Source organism: Tamandua tetradactyla, chromosome 2, assembly GCF_023851605.1.
Source record: "Tamandua tetradactyla isolate mTamTet1 chromosome 2, mTamTet1.pri, whole genome shotgun sequence".
NCBI lineage: Eukaryota > Metazoa > Chordata > Mammalia > Pilosa > Myrmecophagidae > Tamandua > Tamandua tetradactyla.
In genome coordinates, this window is record NC_135328.1 from 47,526,373 (window position 1) to 47,544,855 (window position 18,483).

Below are 18,483 nucleotides of genomic sequence, written 5' to 3' on the forward strand. Positions count from 1 at the left end.
TTTGTGGAGGAAGACCACTGGGATTAGTTCAGCCTCCTTAAAGCCCAGTGAGGTTAAGTGGCTTGCAAGTAAACAAAGCTCCAGATAGTTCAACTAGGATTAGAACCTGGATTGCCTTTCCAATATAACATAGTGGCTAGGAATTACAAGTTACTTCTAGAAAAGAATTTTTGGACATTTGAAGAAAAGTTTAATGATTTTGGCAGAGCTTTATTTACATCTGAATAATTGAATCTTTTTTGCTCTTCACTTCTATAGGCAAATCCACCCTGTTTGTTGTCCACTGTTCAGTATATCAGTAGCTTTTATGCCAGTTGCCTGTCTGGAGAAGAGTCCTACTGGTGGATGCAGTTCACGGCAGCAGTGGAATTCATTAAAACCATCGATGACCGAAAGTGACCAAGGCCAAGACCCACCAAGGCAGCAAACTGTTAATCGAGCTAACAGATCTCTGAAAATTACCCAGCTGCTTTGAAAGCTGAAGATTGTTTTGTATAATATTGTACAGCACTCAGACATTTTAAAACAGATCTTAACTAAACAGATTAATGAGCTAACAAGCAGGTTCTCTTTCTTTGGGCTCTTTTCCCTTCTGAGTTGCATTTTTTGTTGTTTTATTTTGTCCCCAAGTAAAGAAATAGTACTGCAAAAAGGGACCAAGTTTTTCCAGGTATTTTGAAATATTAAAAAACAAAATGAAAAATCTTTTAGAAAATTCCTATATCTCCATTCATAAATACCCATTCTTTGCTTTCCTTTTTAAAAAGAACAGTACACCTCTTTTAGGATGCTGTCTAATCTTGTATGCATCTTATGAAAGGAAAATATGAGTTACACCAAGGATTGTAATAGTGTGGTATTAGTGGCATTATCTATAAATGCACTCAACCTAAATCGAAAATTTAGAAGGAAATGTAAATACAGTATATATTTATATTTGTTATAATATGTACACCTTCAGATTCTAATAAACAAGAAGTATTACTGATAGGTTGTGACGTACCCTCTTATGAAATGGTTTCCTTGACAAAATTTAAGCTGAGCTTAAAAGCAAAAAGCAACAAAAAAATACACAGAAATATTTATTAAAATATAATACAATTTATTGAATTTTGTAGGTATGGAGTTCGATGTGCAGGGCTGCCTTTGATGGGGAGTGTAAAATCATTGATTAAATCACTTAAACCTTTCTCACCATGGAAGTTTTTGAGCCTGTATGTAGGAGATAGACTCTTTTAATCCCTATACATTATGTAAAAAGGAACAGTAGATATCTGATGCTTTATTGTAGTGCTTCTCATCTGAAATACTAAATATACTTTAGAGACCCCCAAACAGAGCTCCTTACAAACCTTTAAATTTAATATATTTTTGATGATTATTCACATTGAATGCACAGACCAGGAATTCAGTGAATGTCATTTTCTTTTAAACTAATTTTTATTGTCTGCTCTAGTGATACAAGGTTTACTAGTGATAAACTATTTTAATCAACCATATTATTCTTATGAAAAATATATATATTTTGGCAGGTTACTGTGCCTTTATTTCCTTCTTCTGAAAAAAGTATGTTTCAGTAGTTTGGTTTGCATTCTATATCAATAATTAATCTGGACTGGGTTTTGGTGCCCGAGAAATTGACCAGGGAGGCACACCAAAGTTTCAAGCACAAGTCTTGTACATAGACCACCGACTGGTTTCACTCTGTATATTTCCTGAACATATTTAGCGATTAATTTCTCTGTTATAACAAATTCAGTCTCATACTCTGAGTTCCTTATTGCTGGCAGCATTTTCAGGCATTTTAAAGGGAACTGTGACAAACATCCTTGAGCAGATGAATACAGAGCTGTCTACTCCCTCTCTCTAAGATCTCTTGTGTTTTATAATGCCAGTAGAAGCTGGATTTTCCTTATGCTCCCCCTCTTCTCCCTTCTCATTCATTTATTTTGTTTTATTTATTTTTTATGTGTTTTTTTCATTCATTTATTTAAAAATACCAAATATCAATTGCATTGAAGTGTATGATATGGTTTCTGCTTTTTGGGGAAGGATCAAAATTAAACTAGTACTACGAAATGTCCTTTTCAGTGTTAGGTCAAGAAATCTTTAAAGAGTCATGTGCTTCATGTGCAGTAACTGTCAAACTTGTTTAGGTATTAGAAGTCAGATCTTGTCATTAATACTTTACAAGACAGGCAAACTGTGACACGATTTCTGCAATTTAGATGATAGTCTGTTTGCTGTAGCATTTGATACAGTAAATGTTGTCAACAAAAGAATTTGAATAGTTGGAATTCATTATAATGGTGTTGGAATCATAATTGGATTTAACTTATAAGTCAACAAGAGATTTTTTTTTTCTCTCTCCACAATGGTTGCCTAATCTTTTATGGCTGTGGAAAAAAGTAAGGTGTGAACATTTTCCAGGGCTCTTTTTGTGGAAGAGAAGGTGGTGGATTTGGGGTTCCAAGAATACACTGAAGGCGGGAAATAGGGGTCTGTGGTACATGAGCCAGAGATGAGAGTAGAACACAGATATGTGGCATCATTTAATCTCTGAGTTGTATATGGGTGTTTGGGTCTTCACCTAATGTTCACGGGCCAGCCAAGTTTCCTCTAAAACCTTGTCAAAAGCAAGGACTACTTCAGCCATAACTGGTTTGATACATGACAGGATTTGTTAGAGTTGATTTTGGGATTTAGGAATTAGTAACTGTTACATGGCAGTGTTTGGTGTGTGAGGTAGGGAGTAATTTGGTTTTGCTCTTTCTTCAAATGTTTATTACTAAACTATATCCCAGTACTTAGAATTAGCGTAAAATCACCCATGGGAAACATTGGCAGCCATGGATGATTACATTGAATATACAAATAAGATAATGGACGTTAAATGGGGAGATAGTTACTCAACTCACTGAGATCTTGTATAATCAACTCTTCTCTTCTGACAAGAAAAACCAGTTTGTATTTTGTATTAACATTCTGCTTCTGGAAGTTTAATAGAGATGCAGATTATCGTTGTCATTATTTGTAAAATTATTTTTTAAAAATCTGGTAAAAACTTTGTTTTATTTCTCTACCTTAGGTCAATTATCAGGCATATTTACTGCTTTTTGCTGCATTTTCTTCAAAACCTGCTTACGAAGGCCTTTTTATACAGATAGTTAAATAACTTTAGCTTTATGAGGGATTGGGAAATAGATATGATGCATGGTTTTTCCTGCTGTGTCCTGGAAGCTTTTATTTAAAGTGGACTTTACATATACATGTTCCTGAGGTACATAAGCAAGAGAACAAGAAACCTAGCCCAGACAGTAAAGAGACTGTTCTTGCCATAAAATCTGTCGTTGGCTGCGCATGCTGAGCCATGGCCCAGTTTTCCTGTTGCTTGCCATAAGAATTCCAGTTTGGGCCAAATAGAGATCAACTAGGTGTTTTAAATGTGTGAGGTTTTAAAGATTTCTTTCTTTAATGTGATTGAGTGTGAAGAGGGCAAGTAGGAACACATTTGCTCAAAATTATTAGCAGATTGCATAAGAATGTAATGGAGTTAGCTTCTTCAGTTTGTGTATCCTACTCTTTTTCCTCCAGCCTCTCCGTTCTGCTTTTAAGTCTAGTGAGTTTGATGTAATTGCCATGATTTTGGGGGGAAAAAAAAAAGAATTTTCTTGAAACTCAAGTTTTAGTTAAGTGGATTGACAGTAATGAGATATTTGAGGTTTTGCCAAAGTGCTTGAGAACTGTGCCAGATTAATTTCTTAATATATTTTAGAATGTAGGCTACCCAAGAAGTAGGATGACCAGGCAAAGCTATATTACTTTTGCAAACATTGGGAAAAATGAAAATATAAATTGCTGCAACATTAAAATAAGGTCGATGTGATTAAGCTATGGTGTGCATTACAAAGGCCAGTCATGCCCTGCAGGCCTGTGGTTAGCAAAAGTTAAATTTAAGAGAGAGTTCTCTCCACTTGGTTAACATCAGACAGTGTGGGCCGGGGCCACACGCCTTAAGAATTCATCTCTGGTAAGTTTATATTCTGTCTTGTGTATTGTGTTCTTCCAGTTTTTCACCTGTATTAAAAAGCTTTGTACTGCCTCTCCTCTTGAAACTGGTAAAATCTTTATATAAACCTAAGTTAATGAGCTTGCACAATCTTGTATATGTATAGGAAACCCATCCTATCTCCTAATGTGATTATTAATGTATGACATCATTCTGTAAAATTGATTAAAAAGGGAGAGCAGTTTAATTCACTGAGTTTTATGTTTCCATCATCTATTTTTATTCAGAAGCATTTCTGAAAATTCCTTTGACTTCTTGACTATTACTGTTCATCAGTTAATTCACATTCATCTTTCTCATCTGAGCATGTTAGGATATTTAAGTGGGTACAGGATGGGACAAGAATGATCCAGCAGTTAATAATGAGATGGTGAACATTTATTGTTCCAACACAGTTCCTATTGGTAGCTGTTCATCAGCCTTAGTTGTGAAAGCACCATCCTAATCATGAATTCACTGAAGGCTTTATTAATGTTTTCAGTCTAGGGGAGTTACTATTGGTGGACAAGGAGCCCTTGCTTGCAAAGCCAGGCCCACTTCTCACTCTGGTGGAAAGATGCTTTCCCTATATTGATTGCACTTCATTTAAAGGGAAACATTTGAAAACTCGATTAGGGCTCAGATTCCATTAATCCTGTTCAGTATTTAAATTAATGCTGACTTGCCTCAAGCTGAAAATAGGACTCAACTTTTCTTGCCAACTTGGAATTAATCTGTGTTGCTTCAACTTCTGTTATGTTTGTACCTGCCCAGCTCTCTCTCCAAGTAAGTGGCCCTGCAGCTTTTCACCCCCAAATATACTGAGTTAATGTCAGTGTTTGCCTTAGACCTGCATTTGGTGCTGCTTATAAAATGTTTATGTGGTGACCTGAAAAGTGAAGCCAAATCAGAAGCTCCTTCTAGGACCCAAGTATACCCTCCATCAGAAGACTTACGTATTCGCTGAAGAGTTTTTTGGTTCAGTCTATTTCATTCCGGAAGAATCTTTTATCATCTGCTTAAGTAGCAAGATGCAGTCTGTAGACTTATTTTTACTTCATAGACTTTTGAAAAATTGACCAAAAACGCACACTGGCGCTTGATTGTGGGGATCCAGAAGACATCTTCAACATGATGTACTGCAACGGGAATAACTCTTAGTTCCAAGTCACTGACTTCTATAGACATTGACCATTGTCGACATTGAACGTAAAATGTACAACATTGTATAAGTACTTAGTCTGCAAGACATTGTAGTCTAGGAACATGAAATTCACGGTAACCTTCTTCTGTTAGCTATCTAGGAATTGAACATATTGCTGGCCAAAAAACAAATTTTCTGCTCCTGTGGAAAGAGTGCCCAGTATGATTTTTAAAACGGGACATTTTCACTTCAGCCCTTTTTAGGGAATGCCTACAATAGCATGTTTTAAAAAATCCCTTCTAATTTGTAATTTTGACAAAATTTATTTAACCAAGGCTATTGATATAGTCCGTGGCTGCTGATGTTTCTTATCAGTAATTTCCTGGTTAATTCAGTCAAGGGAATTAATCCACCTGCCCCTGACTGCACGTGGACCTTGCACATGAGTAAAAGAATTATAATATCTGGGCGATGGGTCCCAGGAATTGGTCAATTTTTAAGTGATTCGGGGAGTTCTATAAACTTGTATTTCCCCAAACTTCCCTGTTGAGAATCACCTAGTGCTGGCCTTGGTAAATCAGAATCTGTAAGGATGGAGCCAGAAAATTTTAATCAAGTGGTCCAGGAGACTTATTTTCAGGGAAATGAGAAAAGCAGCAACAGTGCCACTATTTTACAAAGTATGAACCAGCGGACAGCCCGCGTGGTATGTTAGATGTACACAAAACTGCAGCCTTATGACTCTACCTCCCACTCACTGAGTCAATTTCTGGTGTAAGCGCAGGAGTCCGCATCCCTAGCAAGCTCCCCTTCTGACTTGTGCTTGCAAAAATTTACAGTTCGCTGTGAAAGGTGTTCAATTCCTAAACACTTGGCTCCATATCTGCAAGAGCAGTGAGTATGAATGGGAAAACCTCTTTTAAAAGATGAGAACTCTTGCCAGCCAGCCAGTCCAACTTGTGCTTTAAGGATAGCTCTTTTTACGGGCTTAAATCCAAGTGTTTTCTTTTATGTGCAATCTGTCTGAATATGTAAAGTTATTTCTTTCCTAAACCTCACATTTCTAAACGTCTTTAGAGAATTGCCACATTCAATGACATACCAAATTTCTATATGAAAAAAAATTTTTTTTTGTCTAAACTTTCTTCCTCATTGTTTAAGCTTTTTAAATTGCTGTCTTTTCTCTTGTTTTGTATTTGTCTTAGTTTAGCAGGGCTGCTATAAAAATACCACACACTGGAATTATTGGCTCATAGTTTGGGAAGTTGCAAGTTCCAAACCAAGGCATTGGCAGCCCATGTCTCCAGTCTGTAGTGCTCTGGTGCTGCCTTGCCACAATCCTTGGGGTTCTTTGGCTTGCATTTCTGCCTCTCATCACATGGCGATCTCTCTCCACTTGTGTCTGCTGACTTCTAGCTTCTTCCTGTAGTTTTCTCTGACCGAATGCATCCGAATTCTCTCTCTTTATAAGCTTCCAATCATACAGATTAAGCCCACCCTAATTCAATTTGGCCTCATCTAAAAAGGACCTTTGAAAATCCTATTTAAAAATAAGTTTACACCTACAGGCATACAGAGTGAGACTTGAACATGTCCTTTATGGCTACACGATTCAGTCCCCAACGGTGTACATTCATAATTCAGGGTACCATGTAAAACAGCATTGATTTCAGCAGCCCTGGTCCTTCACTTGACTTGTCCCCCAAGTGCATCCTGCCTTGGCCTTGCTCAAAGTGAGAGAACATTTTAGCATTGCATATCTTCTCAGGTCCCCACACTCAAAATATGAACTCCAATTTCTAGATTTTCTTTTTCCTCCTGAGATCACTCTTGCTACTTACTGAAAAGCCATGGTTTTTGTTTTTGTAATCTTCAAATGTTTTTATGGAGATAGCTTCACACGCCATACAATCCATCCAAGTATACAATCAATAAGCCATCGGTTTTGGGTGGTGTTTGGTTGTAGTGCCAGGTCCAAGAACTTGAAGATGAATTTGCCACTAACCAGACCTAAGGCAAGTGACTTGACTTCTTTGAGGGGCTTTACCTGATTTGGGCTCTATTACCTCAATGGTCCCTTCTAGTCTCTAGTTTTGTCATCTATGTATATATATAATTTCTCCTCTGTGAGCAGTGATGTAGTTAAGGTGCAGTGACACTAGGGAGGCTGTCCAGAGGACCGTGGGATTTCTGAGCCCCTGAGCCCCTGATAGAAGAGGCTGGCCACTAGGCTGACATGGGGGAACTTGAGTCTCAGGCCAGCATACATAAATTTAGGCACTGAGCTTATTTCTAAATTGGTTTACAGATAAACTATGGGTGACAAGACGGGCCAGAAGTCTTTGAAAGTCACTGTATATCCATGTCAGCAGCTGAGATTTCGTTCAAAGAGGGCCAGCGGTTATGCCTGTAGATTTTCCAGGAGGTAAAGAATTTTCTATTATTATGTGAACAAACTTTGAGAATAGAAATCACATAAAGAACCCACTTTTAACTAAATGGGTTAAAATTTAGTTAAAAATTTAACTGAGTGGTCAACCCCGTTGTAAGTTCTATTCTGCTGTGGTTATGAATAACTATAGTGAAACAATTTCTGAAGCCTTATTTTATTTCCTTCTAGATTTTGGATATTTCATTTCTTATGGACCGTACCCCATCCCACCTCTTGTATTTTTTTCACTCATCCTGTTTCCCAATCTTTCTCAAACCTCCTGAAGAATCTGAAGTTTCTTAAATCTACTTCCACTGCCCCTGCCATTTTTTTCAACCTTCATTATACAATTGTCTCCTTACAGGTTTTTTGCCCTTTCTTGTAGGTGCCTTAAAATTAATGAAGTGTACCCTGATTCTTCTTCTGCCTAAAATCTTTTCTATTTTGGTCCCAAACTGCCTTTTCAGCCTTATACCTGTGGTCCTTCTCCTTCCCCCTCCTCAAAAACTCACCTTGATTCCAAAGTGCCATGCTTTGCATATTTCTTTTCCCTTGCTGGGCCCTCTGATTCAGATGCCTCTCTTTAATCACTCCCTCCCTCCTCAAATGTCTTTTCCTGTAGGATGACTCCCCAGATGCCCCATGCTTCCCTCCCTCCCCAAAGAGGCGGTTTCCTTTGGTATAACCCTCCACACAGCAGTGATCTCTCTGGAGCCTTTGCTCTCCTTGGAGACTTGGGTGTCCCCCAAATGGCAAGTGTGGGGACCCCATGATCTGGGCCGTGAAAGGCCGGCTCAGCAAGGTCACCCCTCCCCAGGCCCTAGCTGGTGGAGAACGGATAGAAGCCCGTCACTGCACCCGCTCAAAGTGCCAACACAGTGTCACCAGGTCCCTGTGTACAAGATCAGGCTAAGTGCTTGCCCCTGCGGGACTGTCGGGCCCTGGCCACCCTCTGAGACCTAGGGAGGTAGGTTCTGGATGGAGGCCTGCCAGGTGTCTTCCCTGGGACAGCCACAACTTCTTCTAGCAGAGACCCAGGGTCACGTCCCCTCTTCCCCTGACGGTCCTCTAACTCCAGGTGCCAGGTGGCCACCACAAACAAATTGGTGTGAGGCCTGCTGGCCCATAGGGGGGCTCTGAACAACCAAGAAGATGGAGACTGGGCCACCCAGGGGCAGAAGGTGTGCCCCACCATAACCCTCTCCTGCACTTACCCTCCCGCCCCACTGCTACCAGGTCCAGGGCAGAGGGGATGGAGGCCAGGCACTGTACAGTGCTGCTTGGGCTCTGCCCTGCTCACGCCCAAGTGAGTCCTCCTTACTCAGCACTGCTTAATCCTACTCTGTGAGGGAGGGATTATTACCCCTATGTATTGATTAATTAGCTGGGATATCCACAAACTCATGTCTTTTGGGAACAAAAGAAATGTTCTGAAAGAAGGAGTGACTTGCTAAAAACCCTGAGATTTGAACCCACTGTAGCACTGCAGTTCTTCCCCTGAAGGCATCCCATAAGCCAAGTGTGGTATGAGAGGAGCTGGTACCGGAATCTGTGAAATCTTGACTGTTAACTAGGGTTGATTTCTGGGCTATGGTGCCTGTCGGGTCCTTGATTTGCTGTTCCTTGGGTGACATCTTGTGGCCAAGGACAGGTATAAACCACTGGCTGAAAAAAGCAGCACATGCAGGAGCTCTGAGACCCCCCCAGCACCTCTCTGGAGCTCAGGCTGAGCGGCCAGGATGCCCAGAAGAGCAGGAAGGCCTGGACTTAGAAAAAGCCCCTGCCCCCATGGCTCCCTTTTAATTGTGCCTTTACTAGGCACAATTAAACCAACCCTAGAATTTATCCATGTCTCCCACTTCAGATACACCACTACACCAGGTTCCTCTTTGCCCCCCACCCTGGATTGTGGCAAATAATTATTATTCCCAAAATATGAAGCTTTCCACAACATCCCGATGAAAAGGTTATCATTCCCAGTTTACAGGTAAGACAACAGCCCCGAATCACATAGCCAGTGGGTAATGGAGTCGGGACTCTGTCTGGCTCCAATGTTAACGGAGCTTACCAGACACAGTCCTGAGAAATGTGGGAGCCAGCAGTGCCACATTCTCCAGGGAGGGGCGTCTGGAGGGTGATGTAGTCTAAGTCACAATAACCCTTTGTGTTCCTTGACCATTTTCATGTGCCAGGCCCAGGTCTGAGTGCTTTACATACATTACTGCACAGAATCCTTACCTATGAGGTAGCTATCATTCTGAGCCCCCTTTTACAGCTGAGGAAACTGAGGCTCAGAGAGGTGACGTGGCTGGCCCAGTGCCACAAACAAAATAAATAGCAGAGCCAGAATCCGAATCCAGGTCTGGCAGATTCCCAAGTCCTTATTTTTAGCCACTAATGGGTCTCATTTGCTCCTCTGCAAAATACCAGCCTTGCAGGATTGTGGGGACACCCAGTGGACATCAGCAGATAAAACTGAATTTTAGTCTTTGGAGCAGGGGAAAACCCACTTCCACACAGAGAGCCCAGGTCCATCTCCTACTGTCAAAGCCACAATAAGGACAGGCTGACAGCCTCCATGTCCCTCTGATTCACCTTGTTCGGAAAGAGAAGAGGTGATCTTCATATCCTTTGTTGTAACAGGCTGGCACTTGGACTTCCATGCAGGGCCCAGGGAGAGAAAGCCTGGTTTCTGGGGACCCCTTGCAAGCCCTGGAGAAAACAGCAGGGGAGGGGGAATATAAATGTGGCTATGAATGCAGAGGAACAGATGAGCGAAAGCCTCCAGGTGACTGGGTAGAGAGAATCCACTGGGTGGCCACCTCCTCTCCGTGCACAGATTGAGCCCATGATGAAGATGAATGAAAACCCCTTTGCTGGAAAATGTGGAGGCAATCAAGGCAGCTCCCTGTGCCGAGGGGCCCTCCCACCAGCCCGGAGCAGAAAATGCTAAGATTTGGAATTTCAGCAGCAGCCACGGGGTTAGCACAGAAACCAGGCGAAAGTCATGATAAGCAGTCCCAATTACAGGATAAATGATTCGGAGGCCCATGAGCTTGGCAGGAATTAGTGTACTCACACAGCGGCTGCAGGTATCAGGCAGCCCCTGCAAACAGGTGACAGCTTGCACAAGAGAAAGAGGGCCCAGCCGGGTGAAGACCGCTGCCCCCAGCCCAGGATCTGAGTGAAATGGCGTTACTGTCCAGAAGCCTTGCCTGCATGTGGCTGTGGGATTTTTAAAGGCTGGTTGTGAGGGGGAAGATGGGAGATTGTTTTGTGGGTTATCTAGCATTTGCTGATGAAAACAAACTGAACTTGCAGCATCCAAATCTGACACTGGAAGGCAGGACTGATGAGGACACTGTGTCTTCATCTTTTCAGGCTGAAAAATCCCAATTTTTCTCAATATGTCCACTGCAGTACAATATGTGATCATTTGGTCACATGCACCATGGACCAGGAAGAAAGGTTTGCTGAGCAAATTAATATTGTCGACAAGATTGTAGGGGGCATGTTTAACTCACTTCAGGTGCTTTAGAAGCATTCACACAATGGATAAGCTAATTACAAATCATGTCTATTTATTCATTAAACAGGGCCTGGGGGAAATTCAAAGAGGCAACACTGTCTTAGCTTCATTCAATTTGCAGTCTGTGATTAAATGGAACACAGCTGCAAGACTCTAGAAATGTTGCCTAATTTCAGCCTTTTCCCTGGTTCAGAGTGACCCCTTCTCTGGGACCCGTGACTGTCCTCAAGCGTGGTCTTGTCATCTTTCCTCAGCTCTTCGGCTACTCACCAGCTGCTCATAGCGGTGGGCAAGTTCTTCGCCAGCCCACGCCCCGGTTTCCTCATCTGGAGAGTGGGGCTGGCAATACCCCGGCTCTCAGATGCCTGCGAGGAGTCAGAGAGGTGATGGGTGTTCGGTGGCTATCCTGGAGCCTGGTCGGGCGCTGGCTGGTGAAGATTCCTCCCTCGCCCTCTTCCTCTCCCCTTGTACGCACATGAGCTCTCATTAAGACAGGACCCCCAGGCTTCCCCAGCAGCACGACAAGGAAATTGTGACCATTGCTCCTGGCACATAGGGGCTGCTCGCCCAGCCTTGAATGGAAGCAGTCTGGTGTCTCCTCCCAGCCGCAGCCCCTGGGAGCCTGGTTCCCTCTCCGATAGACAGCTCATCTGTCCTGGTTTAACCTGGGACTAAGGTTTCCTGGGATGGGAGATTTTCAGGGATCAACCCAAGACGGTTCTAGGCAAACTGGGGTAGTATGTCACCCCATTCTCCAAGCCCCACGAAATTCTCCTTATCCAAGTTCTCTAAAATAACTAAAAGTAGAGCTAAAATTTACCTTCAATCCTTGGACACATCTGGGAGGCTCAAGGGCTATTTACTATCATCAATAAATAAGAAGAAGCAAACAGCCAACATTTGCTCAGGATTTTCCAATTCAAGAAGTACTTTAAATTTATAGAATGAGCGTGTGGGGAATTCCTTTCCATTTATTCAGCACCCACTGACTGAGCCCCAGCGCTGGTATGGGAAATGCTAGTTCAGCAGCCGTGGCGAAAGCTCAGGGCTTTTGTCCCTCGTCCCCAGTGAGACCACAGAATCCTTTCATTCTGTGACCACCAGTTTAGCACAGTTTATGCCTTCTTATCTTGCACTTGTTAGAGGCTCATATAGAAAGGGTTCTCAGGTAGGAAGTAAAATATAAGCTTGAACTCTATGGAATTACCCTTTATCTGAATCCCAAACAACCAAATATTGGCTATTTCATATGGTTCAATCTGATAGTGGAGTGGATAAGTTCAGGCCACAGTGCAACTTGAGGCAACGTATTTAATTTCTCTGAGCCTCAGTTTCTCCTCTGAAAAATGGGAATCTTAAGAGCTCCTATGAGTCACTGTGGCTGATGAGATTAAATGAGATGAGCCATGTATGGTATCTCAGCAGTGCCTTGCACATAGTAGGTACTCTGAATCAGAGCTTTTATTATGAGTTTGTATCTCTGCATGTTTCTCATCTTTCTGAGCTAACTGTGGTCAGCGGCCCAGCAGGTGCCGGATGAATGCTTGTTAAATGAAGGAGCAGAAGCAAATGTGTGCATTTCCCTCCCCTGGCGTTTCCCAGATGACCTTGAACTCAGACAGGCCGCTTTTCCCCTCCACCAACCAAAGGTTTCACGCCCTTTCCTTGGAGGCCTCATGGTAAAACACCCTGTTTCCGACAGCTCCCCACAGGGGGCCTGATGGGTTTTGAGACATGTTTCCAGCCCCCCTATGGTTTCCAAAACATACAAATCATTCTGGCTGCACTTCTGTGTTTCATTACTAGGATTGCACATTTGAAAACAACAGAGGGTGAGGTTTAAAAGCAACATGCAATTTTTATTACATATATCTCCAAATCTGCCATTAGGCCCGTCCCTGCGGTGTTATTGACCTTGATTCTTTCTCATTTGCATCCTGCATTTTTCATCCTTTGGAATATGGTGTTTTGGGACTTCTCCATCATTAAGTGGATTTACAGCAATTTCCCTGTGTGTTTTCTCCAAGGGATTCTGTTATGAGATGCACATTAAATCTCCATTAATACCTCATTATCCGACTGATAAGATTACCATGATAATGAGGCAGAAATTCTAATTGTTTCACTTCTTATTGTGCCTTCCATTTAATCCTTTACTCTACCTGGAAGTTGGTGACGAGCTGGCGAGCACCAGGGTAAGAAAAGCTTTCCACCCGGAGGGTCAGAGGCTGGGATGATTCTGACCAATAGTGATTAGGGGAAAGAAAGAAATAATGTATTTCCTAGGCAAACAGTTTGGGGGTGGAAAGCCATGTGGGTTTGGGCCTGATTCGATTTAAAGAGCTCCTTTGCCCTTTGACACACACACAGAGCCATGAACACAGACATTTACGTGCATACATGTGCACACAACATGCACACATTCATACTCACACACACACACACCCCCAACATGCACACATGCACAACCACTCTGGTCTCTCTTTAAGTTCAAGAGAACCCTAGCCTCTTGCCCTCATGCGCTATTTTCCTACCAACGTGGACCCCACTCCAGACCATTCCTAGCTCCAGAGCACTCCGTGCACCTGCCTTCTAGACTAATGAACTCATCCGAGGATGAGTCAGGCACTGAGCTAGAATATACTGGGGGGTGGGAGAGGGGAAGGGGAGTGTGGAAGGGACTGAGGCAATGAGAGAAGAGACCTCTCCAAGGGAAAGCCTCCACTATGACTCTTGGTGAGGAGTGGTCCCAGCCAGGGCATTTTTGGGTCCCCTAAGTGTGCTCATCTGCTTCAAGTCAGGTCCTTCCATCTGTTGGGCAGGTCCCCTGAGAATGGTCCTGGTAACGCAGCCTTCCGGCTGCAGTGCTCAGAGTGCACTGAGCTTACTTGAACCTCTAGAAAATCTCTTGGAGTGGACTTGCTTGGACAGTAGAAGACACAGGTTCCCTATCAGCCTTTATCCTGAATCTTCTGCTTGGAGGTGGGCTCCCAATCCCACAAAAGCTTTGCCTTAGGGCAGAAAGCATTTTCAAGGCCTTTTTAGGAGTTTGGAAGCAGCTGAAAGGATGGGGAATGTCAGTGCAGAAAAGGTCTGTGGCTTTGAGAAACAGCACATCAGTAGGCCCAGTTCCTCAAGGGCTCCTGAGGGCAGGCCCTAACTGGAAGGAGGAAGCTGACCCCATTTGCACAGATCAGAATGGCAGCACCACTGCTGCAGGGGGATGAGTTAAGTAGTGCCCATGATTCCTATGACATCATTATAATAATGCATTCTTATCTTAGGTTTATGGCAAGGGATGCTGGCTTTCCAGTTGATTTCTTAAATAAAGTCATGTAAAGAAAATATTAAGCAAATAGTAGATTCAGTGATGGAATTTGTGAACGAGGCTCTTTGATATTAAGGTTTGGGCCACATTATAATGAAAAGATGAGGCTGGCCCACATCAAGCCCTGCAGGAGAATCCCTCTGTTTTTCACAAAGAACAAATTAAGTCAATTTCGTCTCCCTGGTGACTTTCTCCTGAATCCTGCTCCTGTCCCCTGCTCCAGTTTGGGCTGGCTGCTTTTCAGGCCCTCTGCGCAGCTGTCACCAAGGGGTCCCTTCACTTCTGTTCTATTTTGGATCCCCTGCTCTTTGGACCCCATGTCTTCTTTCTTGATATTCTATCCCACTTGGCAGATCACATCCTCAGTGGGGTTGGAAGCCCACCTCGAAGCAGAAGATTCAGAATAAAGGCTGATAGGGAGCCTGTGTCTTCTACTGCCCAAGCAACTCCACTCCAAGAGATTTGCTGGAGGTTCAAGGAGCCTCCCGAGAAGAACGAATAAAAGGTACACTTTCTCAGACCTTGCATGTTTATAAATGGCTTTATTTATTTCTTCAGCTTTCTTTAATGGCTTTATTCTATGCTCAATGTGATTGATCGATTGGCTGGGCATGAAATTCTAGGTGGCAAACCATTTTCTTGGAGAATTTTGAGGGCTATGCTGCATCATCTTCAACTTTCCATCATTGCTCTCTATCTTGTGAGAAATTCAAAGATCCGCTATGTGTGATCTTTTTTCCTCCCTGTGTTAATTTCCTAGTGCTAACATAACAAATTACCACAAACTTGGTGGCTTTAAACAAGAGATTTATTCTCTCAGAGTGCTAAGGCTAGCAGTCTGAAGTTAAGACGTCAGTACGGTTGATTCCTTCTGGAGGCTTTGAGGGAGAATCTGTTCCACGTCCTTCTCTTAATTTCTGGTGGTTGTTGACAATACTTGGCACTCCTTGGCTTGTAGGTGCATTACTCCAAACTCTGCCTCTGTTCACATGGCTTTCTTCCCTATGTGTCTTTACATGGCCTGTTTTTCTCTTTGTGTCTGGGTGTATCCTCCCCTTTTCTAAGGACACCAGTCCTTGGATTCGGGTTCCACCCTAATCCAGTATGACCTCATCTTAACTAATTACATCTGCAAAGACCTTATTTCCACATAAGGTCACAGTCTGAGGTTGTGGGTAGACAAGATTTGGGGGGTCACTATTCAACCACTACACTCCCCTCTTTGGAGATCCCCCACCCCGGGGTGGTAAAACTTCATGACGACGGGCCTTCACTCATTGTACTGGGGAACTAAAGGGCGCTTTCAGTTTGGAAACGCAATTCCTTCAGTTCCAGACATTAATTACATTACTTTTAAATTCTCTTTCCAGAATTCCCTATTGGTCTGACTGTGTATCACTTGGGTAAGTTCTTTATTTTTCATATTTTTCTTCCCTCTTTGCATGTTTTTTTTTCTTCTATTTTCTGAGAGAGTTCTTTTACTTTTTGTCATGAACCTTACGCAATGAGTTCTACAGTCCGTGGAAAAAGTAGCCAGCGACCTCATGGGACAGACACTTCTGTTACTCCCATTTTATGGATGAGGACACTGAGGCACAGAGAGTGGCACATGAGTGGCAGCAGCTATGCTTCACCAATAACTGAGCAGTCTCTTATTCAGCTGCCTCCACTTCTAAAACAACCCTGCCACTCATTCCCCCTTCCACCCCCCATGCTTTCTTTCCCTCCATGGAGCCCAGCACTGACTATCACGTACTCCTCGTTAGAATGTGAGCCCCAGGAGGGTGTTTTGCTCATGCTGTGTCTCCAGGATGGCATATGGCAGGTGCCCAGAAAATGTTTACTAAGTGAATGCAGAAACATGGGTCTGGGCTTGGAACCCCTTTTTCCAGGCCTGGCTCTAGGCCGGTCAGTACTGGGGCCCTGGAGATGAATCCAACTCATTCCATCCCTCAAGAGGCTCATAGCATGAGGGAAAAGTCATGGACACAAACAAGGGTAGACTTGGGTAGCCAGTGCTGGGACCAGGGGAAACTCTGAGATGCCACATCCAGCCAGATGAAGGGGTAGCGTGAAAATGAATGCAAAGCAACCATCCAGGTAAAGAAAGGTTTAAGAGAATGAGCTTGAGATTCAGAACACACCCGGGTTCAGACTCTGTTTCCACTGACTTAGCTGTGTGACCTATAGCAAGTGACTTCACCTCTCTGGTCTCATTCAGTCATATACAAAACGAGGAGAACAGCCCAAACCTTGTAGTGCTCTTGTGAGGATTAAATGAGCTGACACACATAAAGTATTTAATGGCAAGTGCTCAATAATGGGAGCCATTGACAGAAAAGAGAGAAGGGCATTCCAGCAGATGGGACAAAATACGCAAAGGCCTGGAGGCACAGAGGTTCGAATAAAAAAAAGCCCCAACTCTCCATTGCATGTCTAAAGCTATACATGAGCAGAGAGGCAGGGATGGGCAGGTAGGGACCTTCAATAACAGTAGCTGCGTTTATTGAGTATTTACTTCGTGCAAGGCCTGATGCTAACAGGGAAGTGGTGTGAGAAGGGGGCTGGGAGTGGAAGCTGGGCTGTGGCTGCAGAGGCCCCAGGGCTCAGTGGGACCATTGCCTATTAAATGCCCAGGCCAGACCTCCAGACATAGGTGCTGTGGCTGGTGTGTGTGGGTGACCTGGTAGTAGAGGAGCCCCCAGGACCCTGGCCCGGGGCTGCCTGCCAGCTTCCTAGTTACATGCCAACCGAGCAGAAGTCAGGGACAGACATGGAGAGGCAGCAGGGTCCTAAACCATTCTCAGTGAATTTGGGGGATGTCTCTGACCCTGTGAGGCCCATTAAACTCAATAACTCAGGATACCCTGGGGCGGGGGTTAAAATTAAGGTGTAATTTATATAGAGTAAAATTCACCCTTTTAGTTGTACAGGTCTGCAAGTTTTGACAAACAGATACAGTCAGGTAACCACCACCACGAGTGAGATGTTCTTTCACCCTCAAAATTCTGCTGTGTCCCTGGAAATCACTGATCTGTTTCCTGACCCTACTGTTTTGCCTTTTTCAGAAAGTCATATACATGGAATCCTATTGCCTTTTAAGACTTTCAGTTAGCATACTGTATCTGGGTGTCATCCATGTTGTTTCATGCATCCCTATCTGTTCTAGTTTGCTAGCTGGAATGCAATATACCAGAAACGGAATGGCTTTTAAAAACGGGAATTTAATAAGTTGCTAGTTTACAGTTCTAAGGCCGAGAAAATGTCCCAATTACAACAAGTCTAGAGAAATGTCCAATCAAAGGTACCCAGGGAAAGATACCTTGGTTCAAGAAGACCAGTGAAGTTCAGGGTTTCTCTCTCAAGTGAGAAGGCACGTGGCGAACACAGAGTTTCTCTCTCATCTGGAAGGGCACATGGTGAACACGGCGTCATCTGCTAGCTTTCTCTCCTGGCTTCCGGTTTCATGAAGCTCCCCGGGAGGCGTTTTCCTTCTTCATCTCCAAAGGTCACTGGCTTGTGGGCTCTCTGCTCTCAGGGTTATGTCCTTCTTCTTGTTCTCTCTGAATCGCTTTCTCCAAAATGTTTCCTCTTTTATAGGACTCCAGTAAACCAATCAAGACCCACCCAAATGGGTGGAGACATGTCGTCACCTAATCCAGTTTAACAACCACTCTTGACTAAATCACATCATCCAGGGAGATGATCCAATCACAGTTTCAAACATACAGTATTGAACAGGGATTATTCTACCTTTATGAAATGGGATTTTGGTTAAAACATGGATTTTCTAGGGGGTATACTTCCTTTCAAACCAGCACACTATCTCATTAGGTTTTTTTTTTTCCCTAAAGGATACAGTTTGTTTATCCATTCCCATGTGGGGGATATTTAGGTTGTTTCCAGGTTTAGGCAATTACGAATAGAGTTGAAAAGCATTTGCATATAGGTTTTTGTATGAAGATAGGTTTTCATTTTACTTGGGTAAATACCTATGAGTAGG

General features: G+C 43.2%; 1 protein-coding gene across 6 annotated transcripts in view; it reads left to right on the top strand.

Moving 5' to 3' along the window:
• The window catches only part of GAPVD1 (GTPase activating protein and VPS9 domains 1), a 126,978-nt gene extending 122,718 nt beyond the window's left edge, over positions 1-4,260 (top strand). For all 6 annotated transcript variants that reach the window (XM_077144887.1, XM_077144843.1, XM_077144836.1 and 3 more), the window contains one exon: positions 259-4,260. In XM_077144887.1, the coding sequence (XP_077001002.1) occupies positions 259-399 (141 nt within the window). In that variant the 3' untranslated portion in view covers positions 400-4,260. The remainder of the gene's footprint in view (positions 1-258) is intronic.
• Positions 4,261-18,483: the final 14,223 nt, after the last annotated feature.